The following is an 18155-nucleotide window of genomic DNA, read 5'->3' as shown; positions in this document are numbered from 1 at the left end:
TAGCATTGAAAGCAATTGAGAATAATATGTTGGAGAATATACAATATGAAACTTGATTGAAAATTTTGCTTCAAAAAATGCTAGGAGAGAGGCTTTTTTTTAGTTAATTTTTTTTTTTGAATTATATTGACTAGAATATGACATTTTATTTATGTTAGTCACATATTTTTTAAGTTGTTGATGCTATTTATAATTTAAATAGATAATGTTCTTTAAAAAAAAATTATTGGGGGTCCATTTTTATTATTTGCACAGGGTTGGGACCGGCCCTGTCGGTCACCTAGTGCTTAGTGCACTAACATTGAGGTGAATGACAAGTCTCAAGCTATTGGGAGAACAGAAAAACCTTTTAGCGTTTAGTGGAAGTTTTGGATCACCATAAGATTCTCGTTCGGAAAGACGCGTTTACGTCGGTTGAAACTTGAAACCCTTGCTAAATGCATGTTATATTTTTTTTGTACAGTTCGTGTTTAGTTGTAGTTGAACTAACGCACATATGTCAATCATTTGTCACAGATAATGATGTGATGTCTACGTATAAGGACCGTATATTTTAAGCACTGATTTTTCAACTTCAGTAGTACAAGGTTCCAAATTCTTGAAATATTACCTGATTTATTGGAATGACATTTATGTCATCAGCTGCATACATCATGGCACATGCAGTACAGAGAAGAAACAAGGGTTTTCTTATCGGCATTAACTTTGTCACAAAATTTTTATGTCTGTCAAAAGAACAGGGGAATTGATGACTTCATTTTACCAAATACTTTCGTCGTTTTATTTGTGCCATGTTCTGTTGCTAGATGTTCATAACAAATTTGTTAATCATCTCCATTACAAATATGTACCTAATTTGGTCATTCTATTCATTTGTCATGTCTTCCCAAAACTGAATCTTATTTAGGAAGATCTTATCTAATTCTATTAGTGGACAAGACTAAAAATAGTGGTGAACAAATACAACTATACAAGGTGAATGCATCAACAAAACAAAAGTATGATTAATTGTCATCTATCCATAGCATATTTGAATCAAATTTCTCTTTTATCAGAGTGAATCCTAAATTGTAAAATCTACTCACGAACATGGATGGTAATAAAATGAACAGGGTTATAAACTTGGGTATATTAACATGTATCTAAGTATTCATTGGTTATAACTTGTTACACATGAAACAAATTTGAAATGATCGAGTTCAATAGTATACATTACTTTGTTAATTGGTAATATCTATAGGAGATAGAGAATGTGTCCCCAAATGCTGACTTGATTAAGCCTTGTAATTGCTAAGCAGCAGGCAAAAAGTCTACTCTGGCTAGAGAGGACAATTTTTTTGCATCATTTAAAAGAATTTAAGTTGTAGGTAAAGTTTGAAGATTCTTCTTTTATATTTAACAAAAGCATTTTGCATAAAATAAGATTTTAATATTACGTGAGTAAACAATTTCGATATTAAAATACAACGTGAAGGTTTAAATATAAACATTTACAATACTTTACTCTGGTATTTATTAAATGGTCATGATTCATGAATAAGATCTTTTAAAAGTGCTTGCCAATAAAAATGTTCCATATGGGCCATTTTGTGTTGGAAAAAAAACCATGCTGATCATACCCAAAATATATTCATGTACGATTTGGGATTATTTTGATAAATGATTGATGCAGAGAAACAAACAATGATTGGTACAAATTTATTCTAACAGTTTCCTAGATGGTACCCTTCCAATAAGGAAAAGCATGGTTTCTACCAAGCAGGACATAATTTCTTTTTAACATCATTTCAGAGAAGGTTTTACATGCTTGGTTAATATTTATTTTAATGATTTTTGTTTCAACTCTTTTCTGGTATAAATTATGGGCATCCACTGCACCATAATCACAACTATTCGTTACATTATATATTAGTCTGAAATATTCTACCTCTATTTTCTTTGTGGACTACTTGGTCTCTCTGTAGTTCATATCAGCTTCAGGGAATCCAAGGTTGCCATCAAAGTGAAGTGGTGTTAGAAAAAAGCAGAATGGGGGTCCAGTTACAGGAAAAAACAAAGCCAAAATACAGAAAGGGTTTATGGTCACCTGAGGAAGATAATAAGCTCAGAAACTATATCCTTAACCATGGTCATGGCTGCTGGAGCTCTGTCCCCATTAAGGCAGGTAGGTTTCTTTCCAATTGGTGATCCTTTATCAGTAAGTAGCATAATCTTGGTCCATGTGCTGTCTTATATAATTCAATTGATTCTTCCTTGGTTTTGTTGAGGAGAAGTTTCTCTTCCTTTCATATGATAAAATGTGCATTCAACTTATTTATGTGTTTGGATTAGTGTGTAACATGAACGAATTCATAAAAAGAGTTATTATCACTTTTTATCTTGAACTCATGTTAACCTCAATTTACGTAGGGGTGAACAGTTATACAAACATAACTCATACTTAAGTTATCAAACAGAAATGTAGGCATTCTTCACTGACTTTGGCACCAATAATTTTGAGATATCTAGTGAAATAAACTACTAACAATTAAGACATTCTTCTCATGAATCAGTTTTAAGAATTTTGTCCAATCCATTTAAAATTAGAAAAGAAGAAATGTGGTTAAAAGTTCAAAATCTTCTTTGTAAAAGACAACCTAAGGATTATCCACAATTCTGATTTCCAAACTTTTATACCATATGGCTGACATGATAATCATTTTGTGTTAACTTCTGATTCTGCAGGTAAAAATATTCATGTTAAAGTTAGAGATGGGTTTTTATTGTGAATAACTTAAAGTTTAAATTATTTCTTATTTTGTTCTACATTCACTAGAGATATATACTTTATAAAGAGTAGGATAATTCTAACCGCTGAACTAATTTTTGGAGCAGAGTAAAACTTAAATCAAATTTTAATATGGTGGTAGAGCCAATTTTAAATCCAAGGCCACCCCTAAAAAATTAAGATTAAAGAATCATGTTCTTTCATGTAAATATTTCATGATAGGGATAAAGGTATTGACAAGACCTCTCATGTTCATATCCCGCACTTGAAGGCGAGTTCAAATCATTGATTTAAGATGTGACTAATAAAATACATATAAAGGGTTGGACAATCTTACTCCTAAGCTAACTCTTGGCATGTGGTTAGGTTTATTCAGAATTCTAATAATGTAGCAGCAGGTGAATTTGTATTCATTTAATTATAGCTTATTTTGAATTGCTGACTAAGTGTGCTGAAATATCCAGGATTGCAAAGGAATGGAAAGAGCTGCAGACTAAGGTGGATCAATTACCTGAGGCCAGGACTAAAGAGAGGGGTATTCAGCAAACATGAGGAGGATACAATCATGACCCTTCACCACATGTTGGGTAACAAGTAAGCAAGAACACCTTCCCTTTCACCTTATTAATTTTTAATTATTTCAATTGCACCTAGAGGTCAAGAACTAAAAATTGGAACTTTTAGTGAAGATAATGATATAGCCATAGTAGACTTTTGAGTCAAGGAGTTGTTAGTTACCAAATAATTAGGTAGTGCAAGTGCTGCAAGTAAAGGAAAATATTATTTTTTGCATTTATTTATATATTTATTTATGTTGAGGACTTACGCTATTGAATGTCATTGGATTTCCATGCCAGCTATCTCCTATTTAATGTTATTTAAATACTATTCGTACCAAAAACTAGTACGACAATGAAACCATGAACTGGCATTTGATCGCATGCTCCTTTTTCAAATAGAGGGAGAGACGTGAATGTACATATAAAACATATCTGGTCTACTATTCCTTAACTTTTTTAAATGAACTTAAATTTAGCCCAGCATTAGCATTATTGAATAATTGTTAGACTTTTCCATCACAAGTATTTAACAATCAAAATATTAAAATATTTCTCTAAACATACTGTTATGCCATATGATGAAATGTTTCTTTAATTAAACTCCGTTGGAACTGAGCCTGCCCCCAACATGTGAAACTAAGGATGCAATTACTATGAGTTTAATTTAAAGTGCATCACAAACACATAAATTGAACTCATTAGGTTTGGTGACATTTATGAAAAAATGATTTTTATAGGTAATATTGTGAAATTCAATCACAAAATTTCATAATTGATCATGTTAAATGCATGCATAATTGATTATGTGTGAGATTAATTCCACAAATTGATTCTCAATTATCAATGTTTTCATCCATAATTGATTTTACTCTACCGAAATTGATTTTGGAGTTTCCAAACAAGCTCTCAATCTCTCAAAGCGCGCGCTTGTTTAGATATCAATTGAGTAATCAGAATAGTTGCTTTAACTTTTTATACACTAATGTGCCAACAGATATTTAAATGTATCATTACAATTCAAGTGTGTTATTTTTGGGAAGACATTTTCATCAGCGTTATTTCTTTCAACTCATTAAAACAAAGCCTGATAGAATGAATAATCACACAATATCATTTTCTTTGTACCCATTTTGCAGTGTTCAATCTTTGATTTCCCTAAAACAATTCTTTTTTTTTAATGGAATCTGCTGAGAGAAACTTAATATATATTTTGATCAGGTGGTCTCAGATATCACAGCATTTGCCAGGAAGGACTGACAATGAGATAAAAAACTACTGGCATTCATATTTGAAAAAGAAAGTACTCAAACCTCATGAAATGGAACCTCATAGCCAAACTCAGCATGCTAGCTCAAGCTCAGACACAAAGGACTCATCACTCTCTACACAGAAACTCTCAATTCAGGATCCTAATTATGGAATTTTAGAAAACATGGAAAAATCAACACCACAATATTCTGATCACCACCTCTCACAAAACTATAACTTGGCCAAGGATACTTCTCAAAGCTCCTTACCAAAACTGCTATTTGCTGAGTGGCTTTCAGTGGAGCATGTGAATGCTGGTGGAAGCTCTGTAAATTCTGAAGACTCTTTGGTCAATGGATTTGATCAAACTTCAACTTTCCAAGAACCTGTGATGAATATGTCAGGAGGACACTTCGGTGAAGAGTTTCATGATAGTCTAATTCACAACTCAGCTACTGCTATGTACAATTCACAGCTTAACTTACCAGGTCAAGGGGATGAAAATGACTATGTCCATTATATACAAGGAGGAGATTTATGTAGCAATTTCACCCTGAGCATTGATTCAATAATGTATGTATAAGGAAGAAGTGTACAAGACTTCTTAAAAAGGAAGAATAATTTGCCCAGCGTCTGTGTTGTTCCCGGAGATCTCTTCTCCTTGCAGGGGCGTTGAGTGGGCTGTTTCTGGTGGGATGAGGGCTCTTCCCAGGGAGGCTCTGTTCCCTGAATTGGGGGCGGGCCTCTCTGGTTCTGATGCAATTGCTTGCTTGGAGGCTCCTTCTTCCGTTCCGGTTTGCGACCCCCTCTCCCTTCTAGTGTTTTTCATACCATCACATCCCAAACACATTCTCTTATTTTAGTTTCTTAATACTATTTATCACCATTTATGTGGGTTCATTGCCACAAAAGATTTAAGATCTCAAATGGAACAGAGCAAATTTTGCTTCAACTATGATTTTTTATTTTACTATTACTCGGGTCTCATCATAGCACAAATATTTATAATGCAAGTGAGAGAATTTAATAATACTCAATCTAACGAACCATAAAGTAGAGTTTCTTAGTGTTTTAATTTTAAGGAACCAAGACTCCAAGATCACAAGTGTTTGTTTAAGGCTCACAAAAAACCGTGATTTTAGAGGGACCTAAGATATGATAAAAATTGATTTTTATATCACTCTAAAATTATGGTTCTTTGGTTTAGGTCCCACTAAAATCATGATTCCTTGGTTCTGACCTATACATATAACAACATTAATTAGTGGATAGTAGTCTTTTATATTTGGACCTAATTGTAATTTTTTTATTTCTCATTTTTTTTTTTGTTACAAGAGGAATTTCTCATATATTTGAATTAAGATTGAAGATTTCATATTTAAAAATAAAAGTTATCATTATTTAAATTTCAATTAGTAATCATGACTTGATAAAATTAATTAAAGATAATAATGATAATAATAAGTTGATTGGTTATGACCCTTTTTGGTTTGTTCCTGGGTCGTGGGGCTTGGATTTTGCGCTTCTTATCTAGGTTTTTTTTTTGGGCTGTCTATATTGCTTGGTAGTTTCCTTTTTGTTGCGCAAATCTCCACTTTGCTCCTACTCTTGCTAGTTAAGCTTTGAAATGTATATATAATATTATCGTTTAGCTGTAAAAAAATAATAAGAAAAATTGAAATTGACTCACACTATATAAAAATATTAATCATTTATTATAACCTTTTATATTATTATTTATACTAATAACTAGTTGTAAAAGATTTCAATTACTCATAATTAAATTAAATATTAATATTGTTTAAATTTTAATTATTAATCAAAATTTTAATATTTTTTTATAATAAAACAATATTAATAAGAAGAAGTAAAATTGACTTGACTTGTACATTGATAACTACATTAATGAGTGGATAATAGTCTTTTATATTTATAACTAAAAGATTCGAGAGCTCGAAGACAATCTAAAATCTATTATGGGAAGAATGGAAGTGGTGGGAGTGTCTGAGGAGCTTCGAAAAGACAGATTTCAAGTAATGGAGGTTCTGTGGAGGGAATATACAAACGAGGAAAGAAAATGGCGGGTGAAATCTCGGGTACAATGGTTGAAGGAAGGGGATCGCAACACAAGGAATTTTCATCGTGTTAGTAAAGCAAAATCAGTTAAGCGTAACATGGTTCACCTAAACTATGATGGGAGGAGCTTGGAAAATCCGAAGGAAATCAAGGAAGCGGTTCGTGATCATTTTGTTCAGTTTTTTGCTTCGGACAACAGGGATAGGCCAACGCTGAGGAATTTGGGAATGAAAACAATGAGTATGGCAATGAATATGTTGCTAGAAGAAGAGTTCAGTGAGGATGAAATCAAGGATGCTATTTGGGGTTGTGATGGTAACAAAGCACCGGGTCCGGATGGGTTTACAATGGCATATTTTACAGAGTTTTGGGATGTAATCAAGGCTGATCTGTTTAATTTTTTTCCAGGAATTTTACCGGTTAGGGAAGTTTGTGAGAGGTTTGAATACAACGTTTGTTTCTTTGATTCCCAAAGGAGATCGGCAAGATTCTATTGCAGATTGTCGCCCTATTAGCCTTATAGGAAGCACTTACAAGATAGTCTCTAAGGTATTGGCCAATAGACTAAGCCTGGTGCTTCCGGGGCTGCTGTCAGAGAATCAATTTGCATTTACCAAAGGTCGACAGATTGTTGATTGCTGTTTTATTGCAAATGAGGTGGTTGATGTGCTGAAACGGAAACCGGGTGGCAAAATTTTGCTTAAGTTAGACTTGGCAAAAGCTTATGATAAGGTTGATTGGAATTACCTGTTTGATATTATGCAAAATATGGGTTTTGGAGATAAGTGGTTGGAGTGGATTCGATGTTGTGTGACTACGTCGTCTCTTGCGGTGTTAGTGAACGGTTCACCAACGAAATCTTTTTCTTTTCACAGAGGTTTAAGGCAAGGGGATCCTCTGTCCCCTTTGCTCTTTAATTTGTGTGTTAATGGCTTGTCTGTGATGCTTAATCAGCTATTGCAAGAAAATAGTCCGTGTGGTGTTAATGTGGGGCATGATCTTTTCCTAAACCATTTGCTATTTGCAGATGATATTCTTCTGTTTTGTGAAAATCATTTTTGGCAGATTGAGATGTTGGCAGACACAGTGGAGGCTTTCCTATATGTTTCTGGGTTACAGCTTAATTTCCAAAAATCGAATGTCATTGGGGTTAATGTTAATGATGAGCTGGTACAAAGAGCAGCGGTATATTTGTCTTTCTCAAGTTGTCATTTGCCTGTAATGCATTTGGGTTGTTCGCATGGGGGTAATCCACGAAGAAAGATTTTTTGGGAGCCCGTTTTACAGAAGCTTAAGCGTAAGTTGGGGTCAATGACTTCACGGTTTTTATCATTAAGCGGGAGGTTAGTGCTCTTGAAGGCAACTCTAAATTCTATACCGCTGTATTTTATGGCAATATACAGGGCACCGGTAGGGGTGGTTAAGGAGATGGAGAAAATAATGCAGAGGTTTGTGTGGGGCTTTAATGATGGGGGGAGAAATATTGTGTGGGTTGCTTGGGGAGACATTTGTAAGGGAAGGAGGCTTGGGGGCTTAGGAGTGGGATATCTCGAGTGGCGAAACTGAGCTTTGTTGCTGAAGTGGGTGTGGAGGTTTGGGAGGGAGAAGGGAGCTCTTTGGAGAAGGGTGGCTTGTGCAAAATATGATATCCCAGAAGAGTTCATTTGCTTGGATTTGATCAGGTTACAGCGTCAGAAAGCTTCTTTGGTTGTGGCAGATATTTACAAAACCTATACAGAGGCGTCTCTGGTGGCTGCTGAATTTAAAAGAGGATTAGCATGTCAGGTAGGTGATGGTGTTAGTGTTCGGTTTTGGTCAGATATTTGGTTCGGGGATGCACCGCTGCAGGTGAGGTTTCCTAGAGTGTTTGCTCTTGCTCGTGATAAAAATGTATCGGTGGCCCAAGTGCGTATCTCCAATGAAGAGGGGATGGGGTGGTCCTTTGATTTTCGAAGGGCGTTCTTTGATTGGGAGTTGGGGCAATATGATGATTTTATGCAACTCATCAGTTCGCATGTGCCGGCAATGGATAAGGACGATAAATTGATTTGGAGAGGGGATCAGTCAGGGTTCTTCTCAGTCAAAGCAGTGTGTGATGCAGCGGAAGCATTGTGGATTGCGAGCGAATCCTAGATGGTACCCGTGCGTATTTCATGGGTGATCCCAGCCAAGGTTTCCTAATTCGTCTGGCAGCTGCAGGCCAATAAGGTGGCTACTAAAGATAATCTGATTGCTCGTGGTGTGCCAGATATTGGGGAGGGACTCTGTGATTTTTGTAGGCGGGTACCAGAAACAACGGGTCATTTATTTATTCATTGCCCGGTTGTTTGGGAGCTATGGTGTAAGGTCTTGAGTAGGGAAGACATGGTGTGGGTGTGTCCGAGGATTGTTGAAGCTTTACTGTTAGCATGGGAGGGCTATCGAAGAAGGGTTGATAAGTTTGTTTGGGAATTGTTCCCTTATGTCGTGTTTTGGACAGTTTGGCTTCACCGGAATGATTGTGGGTTTAATCAAGGAACTGTTTCTTCAGTTCATTTATGGGACCTGAGTTTGGTTCATGTGTTCTGGTGGATTAAGGGCGCGTGGGAGGAGTGTCCTTATGATTTGCAGCAGTTTGTGGCGGGTTTTGAGCATGTTCGATGGCCACAAAAACAGAAGGTACAACGTGTTGTTTGTTGGACTCCACCGCAAGCTCCTTTGTTGAAATTTAATGTTGATGGAGCGTCAAAAGGAAACCCGGGTCAGAGTGGGATTGGTGGAGTGCTTAGAGACCATGACGGGGAACCTTTGGGTTTTTTTGCAAAAGGAATGGGTATCTTGTGGGCCTTTGAGGCAGAAGTCCAGGCTGTGTTACATGCCTTGCGGTTTTGCTCTCAATTTAGTTTTAAGGATGTTGTGATTGAAACTGATTCTACTCTAGTGGTGGGATGGATATCTAGTGGAGATAGGAGGCCATGGAAGCTAGAACATGTTTTTAATCGTATTGACCAGCTAATGGCTGAGGTGAGGTGTGTAGGGGTGGTGCATGTACTACGTGAAGGGAATACGGTTGCAGATTTTTTGGCAAATCAAGGATGTGGTAGGGAGAATCAAATATGGGTCTGCAGTGGTATTACTGAATGATAAGGGTAATCATAGTACTGGTATATTTACCATATATCTGCATATTTCTGTCTGCTGCAATTGTATGTGAAGTTGTTCATTTGCTGCAAGTGATTTGGTGGGTTCAAGGGGTTTCAAAGGTTTTTTTAATGTATATGCCAACGGTGGGATTGTGATATTTTGATTGTGGGAGGTTTTTTGTTATGATCTTTGGCTCTTTGTGGTGACTTGGTAGCCAAAAGTTTTGGTTCCTTGGGTACTGTAGGTGTCTCACGGGGTGACTAAAAGGAGTTTGGTTGTGTCAAGATTTTTCAAGGCTTTATATGAGACTTATTTTTCCACAGGAGCTAAAATGTGTTGGTGATGGGTTGTGTTGGAAACTACTTTTTTGGCTGTGGTCACGGTGCATTTTTGGGGGGGTTATATGATCTGTACGGTATATGGCATCTTTGAGACTTGAGTACTCTTTTTCCTTCCTTAGGTTTTTTCCCATTGGGTTTTTCCTAGGAAGGTTTTAATGAGGCTTAGTCTCAAGGTTTTCTTTGGCCATAGGGTGGGTTTTGTCTTCCCTTTCTGGATTATACTTGTACTCTCTTTTTGTTGTGCTTTTGTAGCACTTTATTAATAATATATATTCAGCTTCAAAAAAAAACTTAATTGTAGAAAAAATTAATTTCTGTGACGCCCAAACTTGTGACGCAAATTAAGTTCTAATGATGCATTACTTGACTAGAAATTTAAAACTTCTCTTCATTAATCACAACATCAAAACTTAGATATATCTTCGAATTGTAATTTCAATGAGAAACTTTCTTAAGTTATATAGTCTAAGGTAAACTTCCGGTGTACACAAAATGCATGATCCTGAGTCCTAAGCTCCTGAAAATCTTATGTCTTAACTTTTCAGGAATATTTAACGTCTATACTCCCTATTGTCTGAAGAGCACAAGTCTGGTTTGAAGAACGCATCGTCCAAAGATTATTTGACCAGTTAATGAAAGAACTGTTACATACAATTGAAGAAGTAATATGGTTCAATGAAGAAGCTGAAGAAGAGACTTAAGTGATAAGTAGCTAGAAGAACCAGGTCTTATCAAGTGAGCTACAAAAGTCTTGTTGAACAAAGAACAAAGCGAAAGTACAATGTTGTCATAACAAGTCACATCAGACAGTTATTTACCAACTCCAAACTTTCACTCAAAGAGGACAGATCCACTATACGAGGACTTCACCTACCTTTTGGATCACCTTTTCAGAAGTCTTCTCTGAAGCAAAGTACAACGACGTGCAAAAGCATTAAACGCAAAGCAAATGTCTGTTTGTATTATAGAAGGCTTGGACGGTCAAGCACTCAACAATGTCTCTTGACCTAAAGTGAGAAGTATATGAAGAAGACTTGAAGAGCTGAAGTAATAACAATTCTTATATAATTATATATAAGCTAAAAAAACATTTCCTCAATATATAAATATTGCTTATAAAAAAATATAGCTAAAATAATTTTATTCTATTTTTTTTTCTCAAATTAAGACCACGTCTCAATTTTACAACTCATGGGGACTTAGGTGGTATACTTTGTTCATATCTAAAGAAATTCTCAGGATCAACCTTGGTTTTCACTCTCACTAATCTCTCAAAATTATCTTTGAAAAATTTTCTTCCGTAAACTTGAGCCGTGTCGAAACTTGTTACGTTACTTGGATGATTGGCTCCAATATCAATATCCCTATAATTGAGGAATGCCTCCCTTGGAGAGTTTGAAACATATGGGTTCATGAATTCATAAAATGACCTTGAAAAGTTCATATAATGATATGTGGCGTCGGCTTCAGTCCAAGATGTGTAGTACTGAATCTTGAACAAGTTCCCTGCCCTGTGAGGAAAAGGGGTTTCATATGGTAAAATTTTCTCCATCTTTCCACCATAAGGATTCCATTCCATCCTTATATTCACACCTTTAATCATCCAAGCCCACATGGATTGCATAGCTTCCTTTGGAATTGGTTTTTTCACATAGTCAGACTTACTTTTATAGTAGCTTGTAGAAAGCTCTTTGGGAACATCCAACAAACTTTCAAGGGGGGTCCCAATTGGATTCCTCTCCCAGAAAAGAGTGGAATTCACCCAAGGCATTAAGATGCAATCACTTTGCTTCAAACCCAGTTCAGGGAAAGTCTCATCCACCAAAGGCAAAAGCCTCTCAAATGGCCCTAAGAATTGACCAATGAAAGAAACTCGCACTGTCTTTTTACCCACCTTTCCATCCACCACTTCATGCGTAGCCCTTATGAAAAGATCTTTAGGAAATTTTGTTGCAACTTGTTGCCATTTGTAGACAACATCTGTTGCACCTTCTTCTAAAGTCCTTGTCACATTGAAAACGATCACTTCTGAAGTCACGGGAACCAATTTGATCTTCCATGACAGAATGACCCCAAAACTGGCCCTACCACCTCCTCTAATAGCCCAAAATAGATCTTCTCCCATAGACTTTCTGTCAAGAATTTTACCATTGACATTAACATGTTTTGCATCAATGATATTATCCACAGAAAGACCATATTTTCTCATCAAATTTCCATACCCACCACCCGAAAAGTGACCACCAACACCCACAGTAGCGCATACCCCAGCTGGGAAAGCATGGACCCTGCTTTTCTTTGCAATGTTATAGTAAAGTTTGCCAAGTGTTGCACCAGCTTGAACCCATGTTGTCCCGTCTTCTATGTTCACATCAACTGCATTGAAATGAAACATGTCAAGGATAACAAACGTTACATCAGATACATATGAAAGGCCTTCATAGTCATGGCCACCACTTCGGATCCTAATTTGAATGTTGTTAGACTTGGCACATGCAATCGTTGCCTGGACATGATTTTCCTGCAGGGCAGTTATAATGGCTAGAGGTTTCGGTGTTGTTGCTGTTTTGAATCTGTTATTCTGTACGCGCGCATTCAAGATGGATAAGAATGAGGTGTTGTGTGGAGTGCCAATGGCTTTAAATACTGGAATGTTTAAATTTTTTGAATAGTGAGAAAGACAACTAAGAAATTTTTCATCGAGTGATTCTGATGTTGTGTGTGAAATAGTCAGGACAATAGTTAAAGTTGTCACGATAAGAGGCCATGAGTACCCCATCGTTTCTAGTTGCTGATGCTAGTATAGATTACAATGTTCAGGCTTAGCATTACAAATTGCATTTGATCAAAAATATATAGGAAAATTAGCTTGACCAACAAATTAAAAATACTATATTTTGTACACAAATATATTAATATTGTAAAGATATAACATTGAATGCATAAAGTTAAATACCATATTAAATCAAATTAAATTAATTTATATTTTTATATACAAAAATATATTAATATTATAAATATATAAAATACAATATTGTAAAGATTTCTTTTAATTAAATTCAAAATACTATATTTTGTATACAAATATATTAATATTGTAAAGATAGAAAATATAAAATATAAATTTAAATAGTTCATAAATATTTTAAAGAAAGAGAATAAAATAATATACAATGGCTTGAAGGAGGGACGAGTGGCAACGCAAGGGGTGGCTGAGGCTGGGGAAGATGAAGCAGAAGGGGAGGACGAAGGTGCGACACCGCGAGGGGGGTCACCTTTGCAGGAGAAGCCTACGTTGTTCGTCGATGGGATAACGGATTTGGTGGATTTTTCTCAAATCAGGGATCTATTCATCCAAGTTGGGTGTGTTGGTAAGGTGTTTGTGCAGCGATTTCGCAAGGTGGGTAGGAGACTTAGATTCGGATTTGTTCAATTTCTTTCCAGGCCTCATGCCGAGGCAGCGATGGCTAGGATCAATGGTACCAAGGTCGGCGGTGCCCTTTTGTCGGTGAAGGAGGCCAGGTTTCCTATGAGGAGTGGGACACGACCTCCTGTGGAGGATTTGAAGGCTAGGCCACCTATTCAGAGAAAGCCTTCCTCTGTGTCGCAGAAGAGCTTGGGCAGGGGAGAAGTCTCTGTGTTCTCTTCTATTTCATGGCGGGATGTCGCTGTGGGCAATCTTCGACCTCGACGTGAACGTTCTCTTCTCAAGTGAAATTCTAGTTCCCTTGGAACAGATGTCCTACGCGATGCTGGGACAACATATTCAACAATCGTCTAACAGTAACAACAATAACTTTAAAGCATAAGTAAACAAGACACAAGAGTTGTTAACCCAGTTCGGTGAAACTTCACCTACGTCTGGAGGGTTTGCACCCAAAGAAAATAAATCTACTATCTCAATATTCAGGAATAACAGACACTCATGAACACCACAGTTCATAGTTCACTTCCTAATCTACCCATTGTATTTCTACTTAGTATCTCAACCTAAGTATGAGAGCCCCTCTTACTTTCTCTCAATCACTGCCTTAGTTATTGGTAACTAAAAATCAACAATTAGAGTTTGAAGAATCAAACAACACAAATCACTACTTTGCTTTATAGAACCAGGGAGCAAAGTATGATCACAAGTAACAAGGACAAAGCACAATGAACAATCCTAAAACACTTGATCTCTCTCAATTAGCTTCGGTAGTCTTCATGGTTTAGGTCTTCATCCTTTTATATACTTCAGCAGTGGCAGCATATGCACTAGGGTTTGCTTGGGCTGAAGTAACAGATTGCAACAACCAAACAAATCAAAACTGAATCTCCAAGATATTGTTGCGTTTTTCCCAAGTAAAGATAGAAACAAATCTTTTATCAAAGATTGTTTCAACAAATAACAACCCACAATTAAAACCCTTCTGGAAAAGCTACTTGAACCGCAAGTAACTTATTAAAACATATCTTCATAAGATCTTCAAGGGCCCACAACAACATACCAAGCAGAGGACTGATGTCCTAGCTACACAAAGTCAGATGTCACGGCATCGGCTTCGACATCCGGTTGTTTTTGACAAAATGCAATACAACAAAGTAACAACATCCAGGATGAAGAGTGTATGTTTTTAGGGGGTGGGAATTATTCTGTTGAGTCTTGGAGGCTTCCTGATGTCGTCTTGTTTCCTGAACTGAAGTCTGATGCGCATTTGAAGGATGGGTGCGAGGTTTTGGAGGAACCCATATTACCGTTTTATTCTTTGTTCCCGGAATGCGTGATTGGGCAGCCTAGGACGAAGCATGTGGTGCCGAAGCATGTAGGAGGAGAGGTTTTTTGTGCTGTGACTTCTGTATCTTCTTTGGCCTCTTTGGGGTGGCTAGTCCAGGAGAGTTCGCTGGTTTTTTTGTTGGGTTTGGGGCATCAGTGTCTCGCAAGGTTTGCTATTCTTCCCTTTGATTCAGATGGGTTTTGGGTGGCCTCGATCCTTTGGGACAGTTTTCAGGAGCGGTTTAGGGGGTTTTCAGTATGCTCTCATGTCATTTGTGCTCTCACTGTTGATGGTGGTGGGCTCGCTGTTGAGATGGCTACTGGTGATGGTGGTGGGCGTGTTATTGAGTTGGCTAGTTTTGTGGAGGATCAGTTTCCTTGCAACGATGTTGTTGTTGAACCTCCAAGTGCTCCTTCCCGCCGTCAAGGACGACCTAAGAAGAAGGATGTGGTGTATGCTATTGTCCCCAGGGAAGGGGTTGTCAGAGGTAGGTGCCCCAATTTGCAGGCTCCCCGCCGCCTCCGTGGGCGACCCAAGACAGTGAAGACCTCGGCAGGGGAAGTGAATGGTGTCCTTACCTCTCCATCAGGGTCATTGGAGGCTGTTCCGATTTCTATGGATACACGGTTGGTTCTTCATGAGCCGGAGAGCCCAGAGGCCCTTCGGGAATTATGACGAGGGCGAGATCGGCATTGCTTATGGGGAAACAAATGGGCATGACATATTCTTGTTCTGATGAGGTTGCTCTTTAAGGCATAGCTGATAATATTAGGGCTCGTAGGCTTAATCGTGGTTAAGTAGCTGATCTCTTGTGGGGTTTTTTTGGAGCTGTTGTTCTTTGGTTTTTGGTGGTTGTTTGGTCTTTTTGTTTGTTTGGTTTGTCGGATTTCACTTTTAGGGGCTATTTATATTTCTTTGTCTTTGATGATTAGCTTTTTGTATCACTAATCATCATCCCTTTTATTCATTTGAGATTCGCTCTCAAATCCTTGATATATTTATAATTATCCTTTTGCTGCGCTGTCAAAAAAATATATACATACTTGAGAAAATAAACTAAAACATATAATGATTTTTTTTTGAAAATGAAAGTATTATTAATAATAAAAATCATGAGGAAAAGAACTCATGACCAAGAACAACAAACATCAAACATAGCCTCACGAAGACCTTGCAAGGAAAACCTAAAGGGAAAAATCCAACAAGGAAAAAAGAGAACCACACCCTAAATAAAACAAAATTCTAATAGCCACACCGCATTATAACCATGTTCACGTTACAGACAAGTACAATAGCACCAGCATATCTAGCTTCACAAAAAAACCTGATCAACTCCCACACACCAACACATTATCAACATTCCCCAACATAAACTAAACTAAAAACAACATCAGCACCATCCCATGAAAATGATGAAAAAGAGAAACAAACGCCAGCACCATTTCTTTAGAGCACGCTACACAAATGAAACACCAAAAAACAATCCACCCTCGGCTGCAATATCATCCCGGCAACAATACACTCGCTGCCCCCTTAAAACACCAAAACAGCAGCAAGGTGCCGCTCCTCCAAGCAGGAAAAAATTCATGGCAGCAACACCCTTCACAACCAGTATAATTCATGCCATGCCACAACCAACCTCAAAATAAATCCTCACACTTTGATCTCAGCTTAGTTCCGCCAAACATCAGCATCAAGCCAACAAGAACACAGTAACAACACCACCTTCCATGGCTAAAAAAAGACACCCCACCACATGGCCCATAAAAATTACCTCAATTTGATGCAGCCGACATATCAACGGAGATGAGGATGGTTTTGACGGATCTGCGCCTCTAATCCTCTAAGCATCAAAGCTTCTGACCCTCTTGGCTTCAAACCCAATTCCTTACCCAACAACCACGCTCTTTGGGCACGAGTCGTCACGCCATCTTCCCCCGGTACTGGCTCCAAGAAATCAACCGGCAGCGGGTGTGGCTTATTCTTACTCCCTTTCGGACGTCCCCTTTGTGAGCTTTAATTTTTGTGATGAATTAGATAGTGGAGTAGAGTCTACAACTGGTGAAGCAGGGGCAGCAGGCACATCACAAAGAAGAGGAGGAGTAAGCTGCTGCTGAACGTATGAGGAAACAAACATAGGATAAGCAGCTTGATACGCATGTAGCCTAATAATCTGATTTGGAGAAGTATGTACATATGCCTGCTTTAAATCGCATGGAGCTGCTCCCGTTGCTTGAGCCAAGCCCTCCTTCCCTGCCCTTGTGATAAACGCGTTCTGATAACTTGCTGCAGCTATCAAACACGCCTCACCTCCTTACTATTGATATATATGACGTGGGTCCCAAGCGAAAAAATAGGGTTGCCAACAATTATTTGATTTCAAAAATATATCTTGTGGCTTGTGCATTAAAAGAGTAACCCGTAACCAAATATTTCTGTGCACAATCAGTGGTAAAATCACGTTTGTTTTCATTTAAAATCAAGCATCCCTCAGATTTCGTCTAGGCCGTTACTTCTATTTTTCACTCCTCAATCTCCTCCGTTGAATACCCTGAGTCAAGCAAAACCTGTTCCTGATCTCCTTCTTTCACGCCCGGTAACTGATCTCCTTCTGTCACGCCTGGACTGCTTGTCACGTTCAAATTTGAATTTTGAAACGTGTGTGCCGTTGACAGAACTAGCGGCTTCACCGGCCACCATCTGAGACAGCTCGAACACCATGCCCTCCTCCCTGAAAGCAAAGTTAGCCAAACCGTTACCTAACTCCAAACCGCCACCTGCCATAGACTAACATCAATAAAATATTAATTAATTATTAATAAAAATAAATATTACTCTTTATATTAATAAGTAATAGTAAGAAATTAAAATAGAACAAAAATAATAAAAAATCAGAAAATAAAATCAATTTAAATCCTTTTTAATTTAATTTTCAACGTAAATGTTATTTTAATTTTTCAATCTATATCTATATATATATGAAAACAAGGTTTTCTTCTAGAAGACCTATACCACATGTGTCTCCTCTTAAGTAATTCATTTTCCTTCCAAAACAAAAAAATATATTTCCACTTTTTGTCACATTAATTGCTAAGTTTAATATAGGTAAAATATTTTTTAAGAATAAACATAAGTAATACTTATAAAAACTATCAAAGTAAGGATATAAATTCCAAATAATATTATTTTCTGCCCCTCCATATTTTCGAAAACATGATACAATAAACATCTCTAAACCTATTTCATTTCATCCATTATTAAAAATTCATGATTAGATTTAAACTTT

General features: G+C 37.2%; 2 protein-coding genes across 2 annotated transcripts; one reads left to right on the top strand and one right to left on the bottom strand.

The window, feature by feature from the left end:
- The first annotated feature begins 1648 nt into the window (after window positions 1–1648).
- Window positions 1649–5605, top strand: LOC130738284 (transcription factor LAF1-like). Its single transcript, XM_057590242.1, has 4 exons — window positions 1649–1796; window positions 1965–2164; window positions 3232–3361; window positions 4546–5605. The coding sequence occupies exons 2-4, from the start codon at window positions 2029–2031 to the stop codon at window positions 5156–5158; spliced, it is 879 nt and encodes a 292-aa protein (XP_057446225.1). The 5' UTR covers window positions 1649–1796; window positions 1965–2028; the 3' UTR covers window positions 5159–5605.
- Window positions 5606–11304: 5699 nt separating this feature from the next.
- LOC130736598 (berberine bridge enzyme-like 17) lies at window positions 11305–13074 on the bottom strand. The gene is made up of 2 exons (XM_057588411.1): window positions 13021–13074; window positions 11305–12912 (listed from the first exon to the last, which is right to left on the bottom strand). Exons 1-2 carry the CDS (start codon window positions 13072–13074, stop codon window positions 11305–11307), a joined length of 1662 nt encoding a protein of 553 aa, XP_057444394.1.
- Window positions 13075–18155: the final 5081 nt, after the last annotated feature.

The sequence above is a fragment of the Lotus japonicus genome, chromosome 2, assembly GCF_012489685.1.
Source record: "Lotus japonicus ecotype B-129 chromosome 2, LjGifu_v1.2".
Taxonomy (NCBI): Eukaryota; Viridiplantae; Streptophyta; class Magnoliopsida; order Fabales; family Fabaceae; genus Lotus; species Lotus japonicus.
This window is presented reverse-complemented; position numbering and strand designations above follow the sequence as displayed.